Below are 19,135 nucleotides of genomic sequence, written 5' to 3'. Positions count from 1 at the left end.
AAAGAAACTGAAGTAAAAAAATATATATATTTTTTAAAATAGCTAAATATAGGCACAGGTTAGATAAAAGGTAATTGAGGTAATATGTACATGTAGGTAGAGGTAAAGTAACTATGCATAGATAATAAACAGAGCGTAAAAGCAGTGTAAAAACGTGTTGGGAGGGGTCAATACAAATAGTGTGGGTAGCCATTTGATTAGTTGTTAAGGTGTCTTTAGCCTTGGGGTTAGAAGCTGTTTAGAAGCCTCTTGGACCTAGACTTGGCGGTCCAGTACCGCTTGCCGTGCGGTAGAAGAGAGCACAGTCTATGACTAGGGTGGCTGGAGTCTTTGCCCATTTTTAGGGCCTTCCTCTGACACCGCCTGGTATAGAGGTCCTGGATGGCAAGAAGCTTGGACCCAGTGATGAACTGGGCTGTTCGCACTACCCTCTGTAGTGCCTTGCGGTTGGAGGCCGAGCAGTTGCCATACCAGGCAGTGAGGCTCATACAAAAAAGTTATAAACCATTATACCAGCAGGCTTTAAAAAGTGTGAGCCGAACTGGTTATGACGCACCATTCTTCCATTCGCTGTAGGCTGTGACAGAGAAGCCGACCCCGTCCACAGTGGTGAAGTTCTGGTGGGCCAGCGCCTTCCCTCCTGTGTCATGGTTCTCATGTTCCCGCACGGCTTCTGAACACGAGCCGTTCCCTCCACCAATCACAGATACCAAGGCCCAGGCCTGCCTATGGACAGAGACACGAGAGAGAGAGACACGAGAGACGAGAGACATGAGAGACGAGAGAGAGAGACACACGAGAGAGAGGGAGATGAGAGACAGACACGAGAGAAAGACAGAGAGAGAGAGAGACGCACACAAGAGAGAGAGACGAGAGAGAGAGTGACACGAGAGACACGAGAGAGATAGACAGAGAGACACAAGAGAGAGAGATAGACAGAGACACAAGAGTGAGAGAGAGGAGAGAGGGACACAAGAGTGAGAGAGAGGAGAGAGACGAGAGAGAGAGACACACGAGAGAGACGAGAGAGATAGACAGAGAGACACGAGAGAGAGAGAGAGAGAGAGAGTATAATACTATGGCTTGAGCCTTTGTATTGTCTTATAACAAGGTTTATTGTTATGCTATGTCTCTCCATACATAAAATTATAAGGATGACAGACTATAAGAAATTATAAGTGGGTTATACATACTCATGACAAATCTTACAAAGCATAACTGCATCATAATGTATTATACCAGCATGCTTCAAGTATAATGTTAGAGAGCCATTTCGCTAAGGAGGAAGCCTCTTTACGAATGCCCCATCTTTAGCTTTTGACACAACCAAAAAGGGAAGAACGCGTTTAAAAAGTGTGTCCAAGCCCAGTGTGACAGAGCTGGCCTCACCCTGTGCACATCTAGAGGTTAAAAGAATCACTGGACTGATACAAATGGTCAAAATTCAATCAACATGTATTATGCTATCAAACAGATGGGTTGAAAGAGGTTAAAATACAGACCACGCAAAAAGGTTATTAATTAAAGCAACAAAAATATTTTCTGCAGAGCAAATAGCATCACTACAAGCCTATTTATACTTGATCTGGCAATGTGATCCGGAGGCTCCGTACAGAGGGTGTGATGCAATTGCAAAGCCTCCGAACACCAAATCAAGCTCTGTACCGCATCGCCGTGTGCCTCCCAAATCTTTTAACAATGCGATGGGCTCCATATAGCTCCGCCTTGACGGTAGGTGGAAGCGGTACGTCCTGAATAAACACAAACTCACTTCCTTGACAACAGCTCTGCGAAGCACAAGAGGTACGAATGCCCTAACTTCTGAAAAGGCCGCATTGCAATAAATGCTGTAAGGTCAATAAAGACGTCAGAATGACCGTTTAAATAATAAAATTGGCTTCACCTCTTCCAAGCATTTTTTTCCCACTGTTGAAACAGACCACCTTTCAAGACACAAAAAACAATTAAGGTGTGGCCAATTACTAGGTGTGTCCAACACACCTGAACACACTAAAATTGACAAAACAAAACTACTGACGAATGAGGATGAAGTTTAGCGTAAATATATACATACAGTTGAAGTCAGAGGTTTACATACACCTTAGCCAAATACATTTAAAAACTTTATTTTTTTACAATTGCTGACATTTAATCCTCGTAAAAATTCCCTGCCTTAGGTCAGTTAGGATCACCACTTTATTTTAAGAATGTGAAATGTCAGAATAATAGTAGAGAGAATGATTTATTTCAGCTTTTATTTCTTTCATCACATTCTCAGTGGGTCAGAAGTTTACATATACTCAATTAGTATTTCGTAGCATTACCTTTCAATTGTTTAACTTGGGTCAAACGTTTTGGGAATTCTTACTATAATTAAATGTCAGTAATTGTAAAAAACTAAGTTTAAAGGTATTTGGCTTCCACATGCTTCCCACAATAAGTTGGGTGAATTTTGGCCCATTCCTCCTGACAGAGCTGGTGTAACTGAGTCAGGTTTGTAGACCTCCTTGCTCGCACATGCTTTTTCAGTTCTGCCCACAAATGTTCTATAGGATTGAGGTTAGGGCTTTGTGATGGCCACTCCAATACTTAATCAATTTTGCCACACCTTTGGAAGTTTGCTTGGGGTCATTGTCCATTTGGAAGACCCATCTGCGATCAAGCTTTAACTTTTAACTGATGTATTGAGATGTTGCTTTAATATATCCAAACATTTCCTGCTTCATGATGCCATCTATTTTGTGAAGTGCACCAGTCCCTCCTGCAGCAAAGAACCCCCACAACATGATGCTGCCATCCCTGTGCTTCACGGTTGGGATGGTTTTCTTTGGCTTGAAAGCCTACCCATTTTTCCTCCAAACATAACGATGGCCAAACAGTTATATTTTTCCCCTGGTGTTTATACTTGAGTACTATTATTTGTACAGATGAACGTGGTACCTTCAGGCATTTGAAAATTGCCCCAAAGGATGAACCAGACTTGTGGAGGTCTACAATTTTTTTTCTGAGGTCTTTTCTGATTTATTTGGATTTTTCCATAATGTCAAGCGAAGAGGCACTGAGTATGAAGGTAGGCCTTGAAATACATCTACAGGTACACTTCCAATTGACTCAAATTATGGCAATTGGCCTATCGGAAGCTTCTAAAGCCATGACATCATTTTCTGGAATTTTCCAAGCTGTTTAAAAGGCACAGTCAACATAGTGTATGTAAACTTCTGACCCAGTAGAATTGTGATATAGTGAATTATGAGTGAAATAATCTGTCTGTAAACAGTTGGAAAAATTACTTGTGTCATGCACCAAGTAGATGTCCTAACTGCCAAAACTATAGTTTGTTAACAAGACATTTATGGAGTTGTTGAAAAATGAGTTTTAATGACTCCAACCTAAGTGTATGTAAACTTCCGACATCAACTGTATATGGACTGGTTTGAATTATGAAACAGTTTTGGGCCTAATTAACACAAGTACCAAAATCACACATTTAAAATGTATAAGTAAAGATGCATTGAATGCCATAAAATGCCATCTTCACACCCAGGCACAATGTCAGTTCACCACACTGCGGTTTCATCAGTCGCCCGCCATCGATGGCTCATCCCTCGCTGATCAGTAACCAACCATTGGCCAGGTCTTTCCCCAGGAGGCTTGGCACTTTTCGCTCTACTTGTCGTTTGGCAGTGAGTGAGTGGAACCAAGCCTTCCCCGGCATTCCTGGTTTCCACACACACACACAAAACAAGCTGATTTAAGACTTTTACAGCCAAGTTCAGAAGTTACTACTGCTGCTACTGCTCATAAATGTTGCCAGGGCCATTTTTAATAATACTAACTAATACTGATGGTACAAATGTCACTGTAGATAGCTCCTTCTACTGTAGCTACAATGCCTTCACAAAGCAATTTAAGTCTTGTAGATTTTCAAGCTGATTTAAGTCAAAACTATAACTAGGCCACTCAGGAACATTCAATGTTGTCTTGGTAAGCAACTCCAATGTATATTTTGCCTAGTGTTTTAGATTATTGTACTGCTGAAACGTGAATTTGTCTCCCAGTGTCTGTTGGAAATCACACTGAACCAGGTTTCCCTCTAGGATTTTGCTTAGCTCTATTCAGTTTCTTCCTTAGTCTTGCTAATGACAAGCATATTCATGACATGATGCAGCCACCACCATGCTTGAAAATATAAAGAGTGGTACTCTGTCATTTAGGTTAGTATTGTGGAGTAACTACAATGTTGTTGATCCATCCTCAGTTTTCACCTATCAAAGCCATTAAACTCAGTTTAAAGTATGGACACATTTTTCTATTTTGTAGAATAGTGAAGACATCAAAACTATGAAATAACACACATGGAATTATGTAGTAACCAAAAAAAGTGTTCAAATCAAAATATATTTTATATTTGAGATTCTTCAAAGTAACCACCCTTTGCCTTGATGACAGCTTTGCACACTCTTGGCATTCTATCAACCAGCTTCATGAGGCAGTCACCTGGAATGCATTTCAATTAACAGGTGTGTCTTGTTAAAAGTTAATTTATGTAATTTATGTCCTTCTTAATGCGTGTGAGCCAATCAGTTGTGTTGTGAAAAGGTAGAAGTGGTATACAGAAGATGGTCTTTTACCAAATAGGGCTAAGTCAATATTATGGCAAGAACAGCTCAAATAAGCCAAAGAGAAATGAAAGTCCATTAATTTAAGACATGTTTAACACTTTTTTGGTTACTACATGATTCTGTGTTATTTCATAGTTTTAAATGGCTTCACTATTATTACATACAGGCTTTCACCAAATTGACAGAAATTTTATGATTTTTATTTCATGGGGTGGATTATCCCTTTATGTCGTTATTTTCAACCACTACGTAACCTTTTCAAGTGTGGTAATCTTTTCAGGCGTGGTAAACGTTTAAACCATTTCCCCTTGCATTACTGTATGGATTTTAGCCTCACATCTGAAGAGGCACTCCACACAATGACGTCTGGAAGAAGGCCTGACTGTCAGCTCTCTGTGGAGGCTGATCCTAACGACACAATCACGGGCCAACACGCCACTCAGCAGATCAAAGAGCACCTTTACCCACTGAAATAAAAACAAGAACCATCTGTGAAAGCACCCTGCCCTCCCAGCAGCCATTAGTCAGCGCGTGTGTGTGTGTGTGTGTGTGTGTGTGTGTGTGTGTGTGTGTGTGTATGCCAGTGAGAGAAACTGCATGTTTGTTGTTTTTTTTTTTTTTAAATCCCAGAACATCCTTAATTGCCCGACACGCTTCACACACTTTTTTAACAGGCTCTTTCTTTAGGCCAGCAATGGCCCTGTGGACAATAGATGAGGTCACGATACTACTGTCCATCAGAGCTCGGTCCTCTCAGATTAGGTAAGTGACACGTGGCCAGGACGCACCAGGCAGGGGCGAACAAAGGGCTTTTATAAACGGACAAACCATTTGATGTGGGTCTGACAGGGGTAGGGAAGGGCAATGGACATTACTGTCACTATGCAGTGGGTGTGTTTGATCATTGATAGTGGATGTGTTGGCTTAAAGTGGATTGTTGCTGTTCGTTTCAGAGGCTCACCTGCAGGATCCTGGGGGGTCAGATGATGCATGAATGCCCATAGACAAAGTACAAGTGTGTGTTTCCATTAAGGAAAGGTAGCGCCGGACAACGTGACCGGGAAGATTTGAATTTATCGGCAATTTGAGAAATTTACCAAACCCATGTGCATTGGGAGTGTAACCCATTAGGGCAACCACCCACGGTGCTCAGAATGATAGAAATCACATTTAGATTACGGTAATTAATCTTAAGCAGAACATGCAACTCCTGTAGTGAAGCAGACAATAAAACAATTTTATAACAGCGCACCTGATGCGAGTGGAATTTGACATATTTGAAAATCAGAAATGAGAAATTCTCGGAGAGGAAACGTTGTTTGCGGAGTTCACAACCTGCTACACTTGTGAGAAACAAATTGATTTATTTCATAACCATAATTTACAAGTTGTCAACTGTTTAATTTACTTTTGTTTGGAGTGCTCCATGTGAGAAATGAGCATGGGTATGGTTTCTCGTTCTTGTTAATGTTGAGGGAGCGTGCGCGCCTCAGCACACATAGAAGTAGCCTGCTACGCGCAAATGTAGGAATGTGCCCATTTGGGGATGTTTGATTTCTGACCACATCCAGCATTAATAAGCTGAGCTTCTCAGTATTTATTTATTATTTACATCCATTGCTCACAGTAGGCCTATTCGAAAAATCTTTGCAACAATCTCCCCTTCAATAATCACCAAGCCTCGGTGTGAAAGATCAAATACAATCAACAAAAATATAAAAAGCAACATGCAACAATTTAAGATTTTACTGAGTTATAGTTCATGAAAGAAAATCAGTCAATTGAAATAAATTAATTAGGCCCAAATCTATGGATTTCACATGACTGGGAATACAGATATGCATCTGTTGGTCAGAGATACCACAGTTTCATCAGCTGTCTGGTTGGCTGGTTTTAGTCAATCCCGCAGGTGAAGAAGCCGGATGTGGAAGTCCCGGGCTGGCGTGGTTACACGTGGTCTGCGGCTGTGAGGCCATTCAGATGTACTGCCATATTCTCTGAAATGATGCTGGAGGCAGCTTAATTGTATATCAAATCAAAGTTTATATGTCACGTGCGCCGAATACAACAGGTGTAAACCTTACAGTGAAATGCTTACTTACAGGCTCTAACCAATGGTGCCAAAAAAAGGTGTGTGTGTGTAGGTAAGTAAAGAAATAAAACAACTGTAGAAAGACATTTGAAAAAAAGAGTAGCAAAGCTATATACAGACAGCTGTTAGTCAGGCTTATTGAGGTAATATGTAAGTATCGTTAAAGTGATTGTGCATATATGACATACAGAGAGTAGCAGAAGCGCAAAAGAGGGGTTGGTGGGTGGTGGACACAATGCAGATAGCCCGGTTAGCCAATGTGCGGGAGCACTGGTTGGTCAATTGAGGTAGTATCTATGGTGGTAAATAAACAGCCACAAAAAGTATAGCTGAGAACTCTCTAGGCAAGTAGTGTGGCCTGCAGTTTATCACAATATACTCAACTTCAGGCGAGCAAAATCTAGAGACGTCCTTATTTCGTGCACCAGTTGTTGTTTCCAAATATGTACAGACCGCACCCCTCGTCTTACCGGAGTGTGCTGTTCTATCCTGCCGGTGCAGAGTGTATCCTTCGTGCTGAATATCCATGTCTTCATTCAGCCACGATTCCGTGAAGCATAGGATATTACAGTTTTTTATGTCCCATTGGTAGGATATTCGTGATCTTACCTTGTAGAGTTTATTGTCCAATGATTGCGCATTGGCGAGTAATATTGACGGTAACGGCAGCTTTCCTAGTGGTATTCTGTGGATCCGGACGAGGCATCTGGCTCTTCGTCGCTTCCTTTTGCGAATTATTGGGATGTCTGCCCTGTGGGTTGTTTGGAGAATACCGTGTGAGTCCTGCTTGCTGCTGTGGTTGTTGTTTAAGAAATCTTTGTCTAATCCTAGGTGAGTGATCGCTGTCCTGATATCCAGAAGCTCTTTTCTGCCGTAAGATACGGTTGCAGAAACATTATGTACAAAATTATTGACAACTATCGCGAAAAAAAACCCACATAATAGCACAATTGGTTAGGAGACCGTAAAACGGCGCCATCTTGCTGGTATAGAAATTAACATTAAATGATCTAGCAACAGCTTTGGTGGACATTCCTGTAGTCAGCATGCCAATTGCATACTCCCTCAAAAATGTAGACATCTGTGGCATTGTGCTGTGTGACAAAACCACACATTTTAGAATGGCCTTTTATTGTCCGCAGCACAAGGTGCACCTGTGTAATTATCATGCTGTTTAATCAGCTTCTTGATATGCCACACCGGTCAGGTGGATAGATTATCTTGGTAAAGAAGAAATACTCACTAGCAGGGATACAAGCAAATGTGTGCACAACATTTTAGAGCAATAAGCTTTTTGTGCATATGGAACATTTCTGGTATCTTTTACTTCAGCTCATAAAACATAGGACCAACACTTTACATCTTGCATTTATATTATTGTTCAGTGTATCATCATCATCAGATGATCCCATTTATCCAGTGGAGACCTAATAAGATACATTTCCCTCCAACAACTGTCTGTCCTGAGCTCACTGGCGCTGGAAGCTCGGAGGGCCTGGAATAGGCTAGTTGAGACAATGTTTCAAGTTAGTTCGAGACAGCTTCCAGATGGATCCAGTTGATTGATTTGATACTGTTGCACTTCCCTAGTGATAGCTCAAGTCAAGAAGCATAGAAAACTGAGGCAGACAGGCTGAAGAGAGATGTGATTGAAAAAAAAAAAAGGAATTTATCAGTATATTTTCTACTGTTTTTATTTGTAGGCTTTATGTATTTTTATTTAGTTGACAATGGAAGTTTTTAGGCTAAAGGCTGCATTGGCCATCTGAGTTCCATGAGCTCATTTAGGTTATTTATACAAGCTCCCGATTGGTGCAGCGTTCTAAGGCACTGCATCTCAGTGCTAGAAGTATCACAACAGACCTTGGTTTGATTCCAGGCTGTATCACAACTGGCCGTGATTAGGAGTCCCACAGCGTCTGGGTTTGACCGGGGTAAGCCATCATGGTAAATAACAATTTGTTCTTAACAGACTTCACTAGTGAAATAAAAAATAAATGTAGCTGCCAATGATCACTCGTTTTATATTTTTAGCACAGTTTTTATGATTAACCACATGAGAATGATTTTGATCAATTAAGACATTATTCAAATGAAATTGTTCCATGGAAATGTGAAAATGAAAATCATAACTGGCACGCAGATAGGTAGAAATGGTAGAATAAATTGTATGTTTCCCCAATCTTGAACTCTTGCACCGCCTATAATGTTTTTAGAAAATAATTGCCTCCATGTTTCTATGGTCAGATTTTCAGGCAAAGTAAGGCATGCCTAATAATAGGAAGTAAATCATTCAGGTTTCAAACCATTAAGTATGTTTTCAAAATGCAAACTGCCTCCAGCTCACATTGTAAAGTGGTGGGTGAGGCGGTGACCGTTGTTTTTTTTCCTCTGTCAATTTAGCAGGGAACAACTTTATTCTTCGGCTTTTCACACACACACACTAGGTCAAAAGCCGGCAATTACTAGCTAACGAAAACCCTGGTGTGCGCGTGTGCAAACTTGCGTGTGAGAATAGTCTGATGTGCGCGTGTGCAATAACTCAATTCGCCCTTGCACTCCTTTGGCAAAGGGTATAAACACTGTCAAATACCCTGAACCCTGCTAGCTAGCTCACACACAGACATGCATGCTACACACAAACAAAATCAGTGTGCAATCAGGAAGCATAACAGACCCTGTTTATGGTGCCTGGGCAGTGCGACTGATTTGTGATCAGTTCATGAAAGCGTCACGCTATGGGTTTGATTGATTTGGCGCTGGGGACCAAAGTGTTGCCTTGGCAACAACTCCACGTGTGAAACGTGACTAATTTACACTTACCTAAGGGAATTGTTTAAGGGCATTGCATAGATTTTTAATTAGGTAAGCGCATACTGAAGGAGTTTTACGGTAGTTTTAAGGCATGTACGGCAAAGTCTCTGGTTACTATGAAGACGCAGTGTTGCCAACTTAGTGACTTTGTCGCTAGATTTAGCAAGTTTAATACCCCACCTGTGAGTTTTATTGGTAATTGCCAATATTTTGCCTGCATCTAGCTGATCTAGGCAGATATCATTAGTCCAAAAGCTGCAAATGAATTTCTATTGGATAAATTCAGTTAATGTTTGCTTCCGTTTAAGAAAAGGGGTTTATTAAAAAGATTTAAAATTATCACATGCAAACACAGTTCACTTTCATAGCAGCCACATTCAAACAGCATGATCCTTTTGATCGTTGTATTCCTTCTGGCAGCCGTTTAGCAGTTATACTGACGGGCCTCAGTGGCAAAATCAAAGCAAAAGCTTACCTTGACTTGGAAGAGTTCCAGTGTTGGATAGCCATAGCCAGCCAACATGAATTCGGCGATGTAATTTACAAAATAGCCTCCAACACTCTATTCAGCAAAACTGCATGTAGTATATCACAGTGCCATCCATTTTGTCACCAAAGCCCCATACACTACCCACCACTGCATCCTGTATGCTCTCATTGGCTGGCCCTCGCTACATATTCGTGGCCAAACCCACTGGCTCCAGGTCATCTATAAGTCTTTGCTCGGTAAAGCCCCGCCTTAGCTCAGCTCACTGGTCACCATAGCAACACACACCCGTAGCACGCGCTCCAGTAGGTATATTTCACTGGTCACCCCCAAAGTGGACACTTCCTTCGGCCGCCTTTCCTTCCAGTTCTCTGCAGCCAATGACTGGAACGTACAGCAAAAAAAAATTAAAAAAAATAGCTGAAGCTGGATCCTTATATCTCCCTCTCTAACTTAAAGCATAATCTGTCAGAGCAGCTTACCAATCACTGTACCTGTACACAGCCAATCTGTAAATAGCACACCCAACTACCTCATCCCCATTTTGTGATCTATCCTCTTGCTCTTTTGCACCCCAGTATCTCTACTTGCACATCCTCATCTGCACATTATCACTCCAGTGTTAGTGCTAAATTGTAATTATTTCACCTCTACGGCCTATTTATTGCCTTACCTCCCTACACTTCTACATACACATGCATTTTTTTTCCTCTATTGTGCTATTTACTGTACATTTGTTTGTGTGTAACTTGTTTGTCACACTGCTTTGCTTTATCTTGGCAAGGTCGCAGTTGTAAATAGGAACTTGTTCTCAAATGGCCTACCTGGTTAAATAAAGGTGAAATAAATAAATATCCATAATAAATTAAGCAATTAACCTCTCTAGGCTAGGGGTGGTATTTTCACGTCCGGATGAAAAGCGTGCCCAAAGTAAACTGCCTGCTACTCGGGCCCAGAAGCTAGGATATGCATATTATTAGTAGATTTGGATAGAAAACACTGACATTTCTAAAACAGTTTGAATAATGTCTGTGAGTATAACATTACTTATTTGGCAGACGAAACCCTGAGGACAAACCATCCAGGAATTTTATTTTGAGGTGAAAGTGTTGCGGATCTAGATTTCTAAGGCACTTGGTTGCAGTTCCTATTGCTTCCACAAGATGTCAGTCTTTAGAAATTGGTTGATGTTTTTCCTTTGAGTAATGAATAAGTAGCCATTTCCTATCTGGGTGGATAGCCAAGTGTACTGTTGTGGATGGGGCGCACGACCTGAAAGCTCGCTCCACTTTGGTTTTTATCCGCTATTGAACGCAGTTTATTCAGTCTTACATTTTATTGATTATTTACGTTAAAAAAAATACCTAAAGTTGGATTAGGAAAGTTGTTTGAAATGTTTGGACAAAGTTTACAGGTAACTTAGACAATGTGTAGTCATGTCGGGCGAGTTGGAACTGGTGTTTTTCTGGATCAAATGTGCAAAATAAATGGACATTTTGGGGATATAACGATGGAATTTATCGAACAAAAATAACCATTTGTGATGTTTATGGGACATATTGGAGTGCCAACAGAAGAAGCTCTTCAAAGGCATGAATTATATTGTTATTTTTGAGTTTAGTGTTGCGCCTGGCGGGTTGAAATATGATTGTCATGTGTTTGTTTGATGGGGCGCTGTCCTCAGATAATGGCATGGTTTGCTTTCGCCGCACAGCCTTTTTGAATTCTGACACGGTGGCTGGATTAACAAGAAGAAAAGCTTTAATTTGGTGTATTGTGATTGTATGAAAGTTAAATATATTTCTAATAATTACATTTTATGTCATTTCACCGGATGTTGTCAAATCCCGTTAACCTCTCTAGGGTATGAGGGACGCTAGCGTCCCATCTGGACAACATCCAGCGAGGTTCCAGAGCGCCAAATTGAATTACAGAAATGCTCATTATAAAAATTCAGAAAACAAAACCTATTTTACATAGGTTTAAAGATGAACTTCTTGTTAAACCAACCAGTGTCATATTTATAAAATGCTTTTCGGCGAAAGCATACCTAGCGCAGAACATAGCCCAGTTGACAAATTATTATTATTATTATAACAAACAGTAACCAGCCTAGCAGAAGCATTACATTAATTATGTCTGAGTATAACAGAACTCATATTGCATGCAAAAACCTGAGAAATTCCACTTCCAGTTTGGATTTTTTCTGGGGGTGGCAGATCTTCAACCAAGCTCTCATTGAAATTACAGCGAGATATGGATGAGTTTTCACTTCCTACGCCTTCCACTAGATGTCAACAGTCAATAGAACTTTGTCTGATGACTAATGTGCAGGTGGGTTCGAATGACACAGGAAATAGTCACCACTGCCACGAGTTGACCATGCATTCACTATGCGCGTTCACAGGGGAAGCACCTGCGTTCCACCGGTCATCTGAAGTCATTCTAATTCTCCGGTTGGAACGTTATTCAAGATATATGTAAACAACATTCTAAAGATTGATTCAGTACATTGTTTGACATGTTTCTACTGACTGTTACGGAACTTTTAGACATTGTCATGTTATTGTGGATGCGCTTTGTGACTTTTTTAATTATTTACCAAACGCGCTACCCAAAGTAGCTAATTGGACATAACGGACATTTTCGAACAAATCAAGCATTTATTGTGGACCTGGGATTCCTAGGACTTGCATTCTTTTTTTTTAAATATTTTATTTTTGCATTTTCCAATTAAGAACATTCAAAACAAAAGTGAAAAGATATTAGACAACGATAGGACAAAGTGACAGTAACAGACGAACGTAACTGTTACGTTCCCCAGTTTATGTGTTGTAGTTTGTGTATTTGCATGTGTTTATTTCAGGAAAATGGCTTCCTTGAAATCGCTCAAGCAGCTGATTGGTCGACTCCATGGATAATTGGAGAGCTGACCCCGCCCCCTCGTCAAGACAGCTGTCTCCAATTACTCATTCCATCTGAAGATATATAAATGCCAGTGTTCTGTTCAGGAGAGAGAATTTTGTAGGAAAGAGAATTTTGCTGGAAGTAGATTTGCTAGAGAGAATTTTGCTGGAAGTAGATTTGCTAGAGAGATTTTGCTGGAGGTAGATTTGCTAGAGAGATTTTGCTGGAGGTAGATTTGCTAGAGAATTTTGCTGGAAGTAGATTTGCTAGAGAGATTTTGATAGAGGTTGATTTTGCTGGGAGTTCATTGGTGAGAGTTGGTATGTTTTGTTTGTTGCTCAGATAGAGCTTATTTGATGTCCTTAGTTTGTTTGTGAAATTGTTTAATACTCTGTTTCATTTGTTCCCAGGGGGGAAGGGGAAGGCACCTAGGGAGTGCTTAGGCAAGAGGCCCACGGGCATACATATACCCGTAGCATATTCGCTGTCTAGGCACACTAGGTAAGACCTGGGCGGACCACCCCCTGTATTTTGGTTAGGGCACCAGGTGGTGCTAAATTAGGTAAGTAGTGGGTAGGCAGGTAAGATAGGGGGGGGCTTTGAGATTTACTTTCTTTGCTTTGGTTCCGTCCAGCCCCTTTTCCCCATATTACCGTGTAAAGGAATAAAGTCCTTGTAAACGGTACCACATTCTGTCTGTTGTCATCCTTACTCGCACCTACAGTCCATAACTTTTTCACTTCACGGAGAGTTTAGTTGTAGCAGGGTGTTGCGTTCCCTCTTCATAGAGGCGTGCGTAACAGTAACAAAAATAAATTATAATTATAGTTATAAACAAACAAAAAAAAATAATAAAATTTTAAAAATAACGAGACATTGGATCACCTGCCGTAGGCTACATAATATACATTACTTGTGAAACATTATGTGAGGATTATATATAGATTCAATCAATGAGATGTGGGGGGAGATTCTCCATATAGTCAAAAGGTTGCCAAATTCTGTAAAATGTCTAACTTATTCCTCAAGCAGTAAGTGATTTTCTCCAAAGGGATACAACTATTAACTTCCGAAAACCACATTGCAACTGGCAGGGAGGAATCCAATTTCCATTTCAAGGCAATACATTTCTTGGCAATCGCTAGCAATATTTCTGTTAGCTTTATAGTATGGCTTTGCCTAAGATTGGTGTTAGTAAAGTTACCCAGTCGACAGACCTCCGGGTCTAAAGGGAATGCAACCCCGTGAATTGAGGATATGGTATCGCATACCCCCTGCCAGAAACCGTGTAGTTTTGAACACTGCCAAGTGGAATGGAGGAATGTTCCTTCATCTGAGCCACATCTAAAACATAGGGAGGAGATATCTGGGTTGAACTTGTGCAGTCTAGATGGGGTGATATAGAGCTGATGGAGGAAATTAAACTGGATCAGTCTGTATCTGGAGTTCAATGTGGATGTAACCCCATCCCTGCATAGGTCACTCCATAGATCCTCATCAAGATCAATACCCAGATCTTTCTCCCATCTAAGTCGGGGTTTATCTAGCCCAGGCAGTGTTAGTCCTGACATAAGAGCATTGTAAACACGGGAAATGGTCTTGAACAGTGGTTGGTCTGCGTGGCAGAGTTGTTCAATAGGTGACATCTTAGGTAGGTTCCATTGTCCCTTGAGAGTCACCCTAATAAAGTTTCATAGTTGTAGGTAGCTAAAGAAGTCCCTGTTAGGCAAGTGGTATTTCTGTTTCAGCTGATCAAAAGACATAAGAACTCCCTCCTCGTAACAATGTTCCAGAAGAGTGATCCCCTTATCAGACCATGGTCTAAAGTTACTATTCTGGAAAAACATAGGGATCAATCTATTGTTCCATAAAGGGGTTTTAGGGGAAAGGAATCCCCCTCGTCCGAACAGCTCATGCAGTTTGCACCATGCCAGGACAGAATGTATGATTAAAGGGTTGTCTGTGATGGTTATAGATTTTCTGTCCCATTTGTAAAACAAATCTGCCCCAGTGTCATCATTTACCTCAAGCTTTTCAATGTTCAACCATGAGGGAGAGGGACCATTGTCAAACCTCTGAGCCAGAAACCTAGACTGTGCAGTTGTGTCGAAAGTAAAAAGTTATCTATGCGTGTGTGTCTTGTGTGGGTGTGAATAAAAAGAGTAGTCCCTATCCTGTGGGTGCAACTGTCTCCAGATGTCTAGTAAATTGAGATCTTTCATGAATGACATGGTGAGCTTGCCGGCTTTGGTAAGAAGTGAGGGTTTATCAGAAGACCTATCAAGAACTGTATCTAAGCAAAAATTAAAATCTCCTCCTTATCAAAATTGCAGTTCCTCTTGCTTTGGAGTGAAAAGAGGATGCAAAAACTTGTCCTACCCATTCCCTCTTCAATTTCTTGTGTTCACTGGCTGTAAGATGTGTTTCTTGTAAAAACACAATGTCAGCCTTTAATTTCTTACGGTATGTATAGACTCTTCTCCTTTTAATCGGGCTGTTAAGACCTTTTACGTTGAATGTGACATATTTTAGTGGATTAAGCATAGGTTGGGTTTCAAATATGTAACTGAATAGAAATCTATCATATGCAGATAATTAGGAAATGTTTCAACTTTGGTTTGAGCACAAAAGTGACCTGTGTGTCTCTTTAGGAAGGAAACAATAAACATAGCAAAAAGGGAGAAAAAAAATCATAAAAATCCCACCCACCCCGATTGTCAGACTAGAACAACAGTCCCAACAATCAAACATGAATACACTTGTAGAGATACGTTGCTGCTCGCTTTCCATCTTGCTCTTACTAGCTAAACCTTGGCGTAAACTAAAACCTGCGAGCTCTCTAAATTGAAAACAAACGTTGTGAATAGATATTTATGGCTGAATATTTACTGCCCACGGTAAGGGCTGCTTGAGTCTCTTTACGAAAGATTGACATAAATGAGGGGGAAAGCAGTGGGCCTAAAGCCACTTATTGCGTCGCCCAGTAGATATGGACTAAACCAAAATATACTCTCCTGTAAATGTAATAGAACTCACCCCGGGAAGATACGGTTAGTTGAAAATGTACAAATCAATTAAAGTGACCGGGAGATACCAGCAGTTCAATCCGGATAAGAGAAAACAAACAAACTGCATTTTATCCCCCAGAGAGACCGTCCTGGCTCAGACTCAGACGTTGCTCAGTTCTTTGAGAAAAGTGTGCACTTCTCCCGGTGTGTTGAAGAGATGGCTTCAGCCTTTGTACTGAACTTTCATCCGCGCAGGGTGGATGAGGTAGCCGGTGATGTTCTTCTCCTTCAGTGCTTTGGCGGCAGGTCTGAACTGCTTGCGGCGTCTGGCGAGGTCCGCGCTCATATCCGGGAAAAGGCTGACCCTCTTCCCATCGATGGCGATGTCCCCTTTGGCTCTTGCGAGTTGCAGTATCTTCTCTCTGTCTTGGAAACGGAGGAACCTGATCAGGACGGCTCGTGGGGGCTCATCTGGCCGGGGTTTCGGCGCTGATGTTCTGTGGGCGCGTTCGATTTCCAGCGGCTTGGTGAAGTTGGTTATGCCTAGGACCTCCGGGATCCATTGAGTGAAGAAACGGACCGGGTCACGGCCCTCGCTGTCCTCTTTCAATCCCACCACACGGATATTACTACGTCTACTCTGGTTCTCCATCTGATCTACTTTGTTTTTGAGGTAGGCATTGTCCTTTTGCAGTTGTGTCAAGACCTGGTCATGTCTAGCAATGGTATCTTCAACTGTGCTAATGCGCAGCTCTGCCTCAGTCGTTCTCAAAAGGAGATCATTCATGGAGGATTTCAGGTCGTCAATGGAAGAATGGAGTTCAGCCGATTTCTTATCGATTTTCAGAGAAAGACCTCTGTTACCATCCTGAATTTCCCAGAGAAGAGTAGCCAGCATGTCGACAGGCTCGCAAGAGGCTGCTGAGAGCAACAGTCTGGAACTGTCGTCTGAGTTATGAGGGCTAATGCTAATCTTGCTAGCTGTAGCGTTATCGTTATCTTGGGAATCAACAACGTTTTGGTCGTCCTTCTTGCCTCTCGGTCGGAGGTCCATGGCTCTTTGGGAAGGTAAGTACTTGACAATTTATCAGCCGATGTTAGAATATTGTTTCAACGTTGTTATTTAGGTAAAAATAGAATAACTTTGAAGAGCTCGGTTTGTCAACGTCTGCTCAGCGGCATCACGTGTCCCCCCTAGGACTGCATTCTGATGAAGTTCAAAGGTAAGGAAACATTTATCATGTATTTTCTGGTTTCAGTTGACTCCAACAAGGCGGCTAATTTGGCTTCCGTTCTGAGCGCCGTCTCAGATTATTGCATGTGTTGCTTTTTCTATAAACTTTTTTAAAAATCTGACACAGCGGTTGCATTAAGGAGAGGTATATCTATAATTCCATGTGTATAACTTGTATTACCATCTACATTTATGATGAGTATTTCTGTTGAAACGATGTGGCTATGCAAAAATCACTTGATGTTTTTGGAACTAGTGAATCTAATACGCCAATGTAAATTCAGATTTCTTTATATAAATATGAACTTTTTCAAACAAAACATGCATGTATTGTGTAACATGAAGTCCTATGAGTGTCATCTGATGAAGATAAAATGAATCACTAACCTTGAATTATCTTTATTTCTGCGAAAACTATATTTCGTGGGAAAATGGCTGTGCTTATTGTGGTTTGGTGAGGACCTAACAATCGTTGGTAGTGCTTTCGCTGAAAAGCCTATTTGAAATCGGACACTTTGGTGGGATTAACAACAAGATTACCTTTAAAATGATATAAAACACATGTATGTTTTAGGAATTGTAATTATGAGATTTCTGTGGTTTGAATTTGGCGACCTCTAATTTCACTGGTAGTTGTCATATCGATCCCGGTATTGGGATTGCAGCCATAATTAAAAGAAAAGGGGGAAATTATCTTAAGATGTTTTATGAGCTCTACACCTAAAATAGTGAGACACCCAAACCAGACTATTTGAATGGGTTTTACAGCAGATCACAAAAACAACAAAAAAGTTGTACTGTTTCCAAGTCACTTCCATTGTTAATGGTCCCTATTTATGTGGATGTGTGTCCCTCTATGTTCAGGGGAGACGGTGTGTTTTTGACCTGTTCGGGAACTGTGTGTGAAGGCGAAAACTACAGAGTCAGCTCATTTTGCACAAATCCTTGAAGCAAGCATGCTTAACCCTCCAGCCATTCACTTCCTGACGGAATATGGAGTGATATTCTGCTGGCAGATAAAAGGAGATCCTGCTGGCAACGCTATTGAAGGAAAGGGTGCGCCTCTATAAGACATGAAAGATTAGGCTTGATATTGTGGGACAGAGGAATTACAAACCCTCTATCACCCCCAGGAGATGGGTAGTATTAACAGTTACACACCCCTCCAGACAATGGCGCAGCTTCAGATGGAAAGCAATCAGATTTTCCTGTGACGCGCTACACACTGATGCTCCCAAATAAGATGACACTCTTGCATCACCTACGACTCCATCTCAAGTCATTGTCTACCTATTCTTTACCAAATTCATTAAGTTATATTGATTTTGAATACAATTGTATCGTTACCTGTATTTGAGGTCATGGACGTATGTACTACCAAGCAGGCTCTGGATGGTTCTCTTGGTCTCGTCCAGCAGGCTCTTGACAGCCGAGTCTCCCACGGCCAGCGTGACGATGCGCCTCGCAGGCAGCGACCGGAGCAGCTGTGTGAGCCGCTGGCTGTCGTTGCGTGACTCGTGCGTGTCGTAGCGCTCGCTGAACAGCACACTGGCCGTGTCCTGGTCCACCACACGCAGGTTGATGCCACGGCTAAAGTTGCGCTGGAAGGCATAGCCCCCCATGGCTAGACCTGAGGAGGAGACGCTGCGGGTCAGGAGGGTCCACGACAGCCTTTCTGTCCCGTGAATTTCCAGGGTTGCACCACCACGCACCCCGATGAACTTCCGGCCCAATTCCGGTACTTCCGCAACTGCCTTTTCGTCTGAACGGCCCAGCAGGGCGATTGTGGCCTTGGAGCGGTAGCGGCATTTGGGGGCACCGATGTGCAGCGAACCCCCGTCTTCAATCAGCACATGGCGCGTTCTGAGAGTGATGTTTTTGGAGCCCTCAGCATTGTCTGCAAAGACCACTCGGCCTGCGAGGAGACAAATATAAATGACAAAACATGAAGACAATCCGTTCAGCAGAAGC

At 41.6% G+C, this 19,135-nt stretch overlaps 1 protein-coding gene across 1 annotated transcript in view; it reads right to left on the bottom strand.

The window, feature by feature from the left end:
• Window positions 1-19,135, bottom strand: part of LOC118357832 (cell surface hyaluronidase-like) — a 74,232-nt gene that overhangs the window by 51,250 nt on the left and 3,847 nt on the right. The window contains exons 4-5 of the mRNA XM_052478592.1: window positions 18,512-19,079; window positions 557-726 (exon numbers count right to left, since the gene is read on the bottom strand). Of these exons, the coding sequence (XP_052334552.1) occupies window positions 557-726; window positions 18,512-19,079 (738 nt within the window). The remainder of the gene's footprint in view (window positions 1-556; window positions 727-18,511; window positions 19,080-19,135) is intronic.

This window comes from Oncorhynchus keta, chromosome 25, assembly GCF_023373465.1.
Source record: "Oncorhynchus keta strain PuntledgeMale-10-30-2019 chromosome 25, Oket_V2, whole genome shotgun sequence".
Lineage (NCBI taxonomy): Eukaryota > Metazoa > Chordata > Actinopteri > Salmoniformes > Salmonidae > Oncorhynchus > Oncorhynchus keta.
This window is presented reverse-complemented; position numbering and strand designations above follow the sequence as displayed.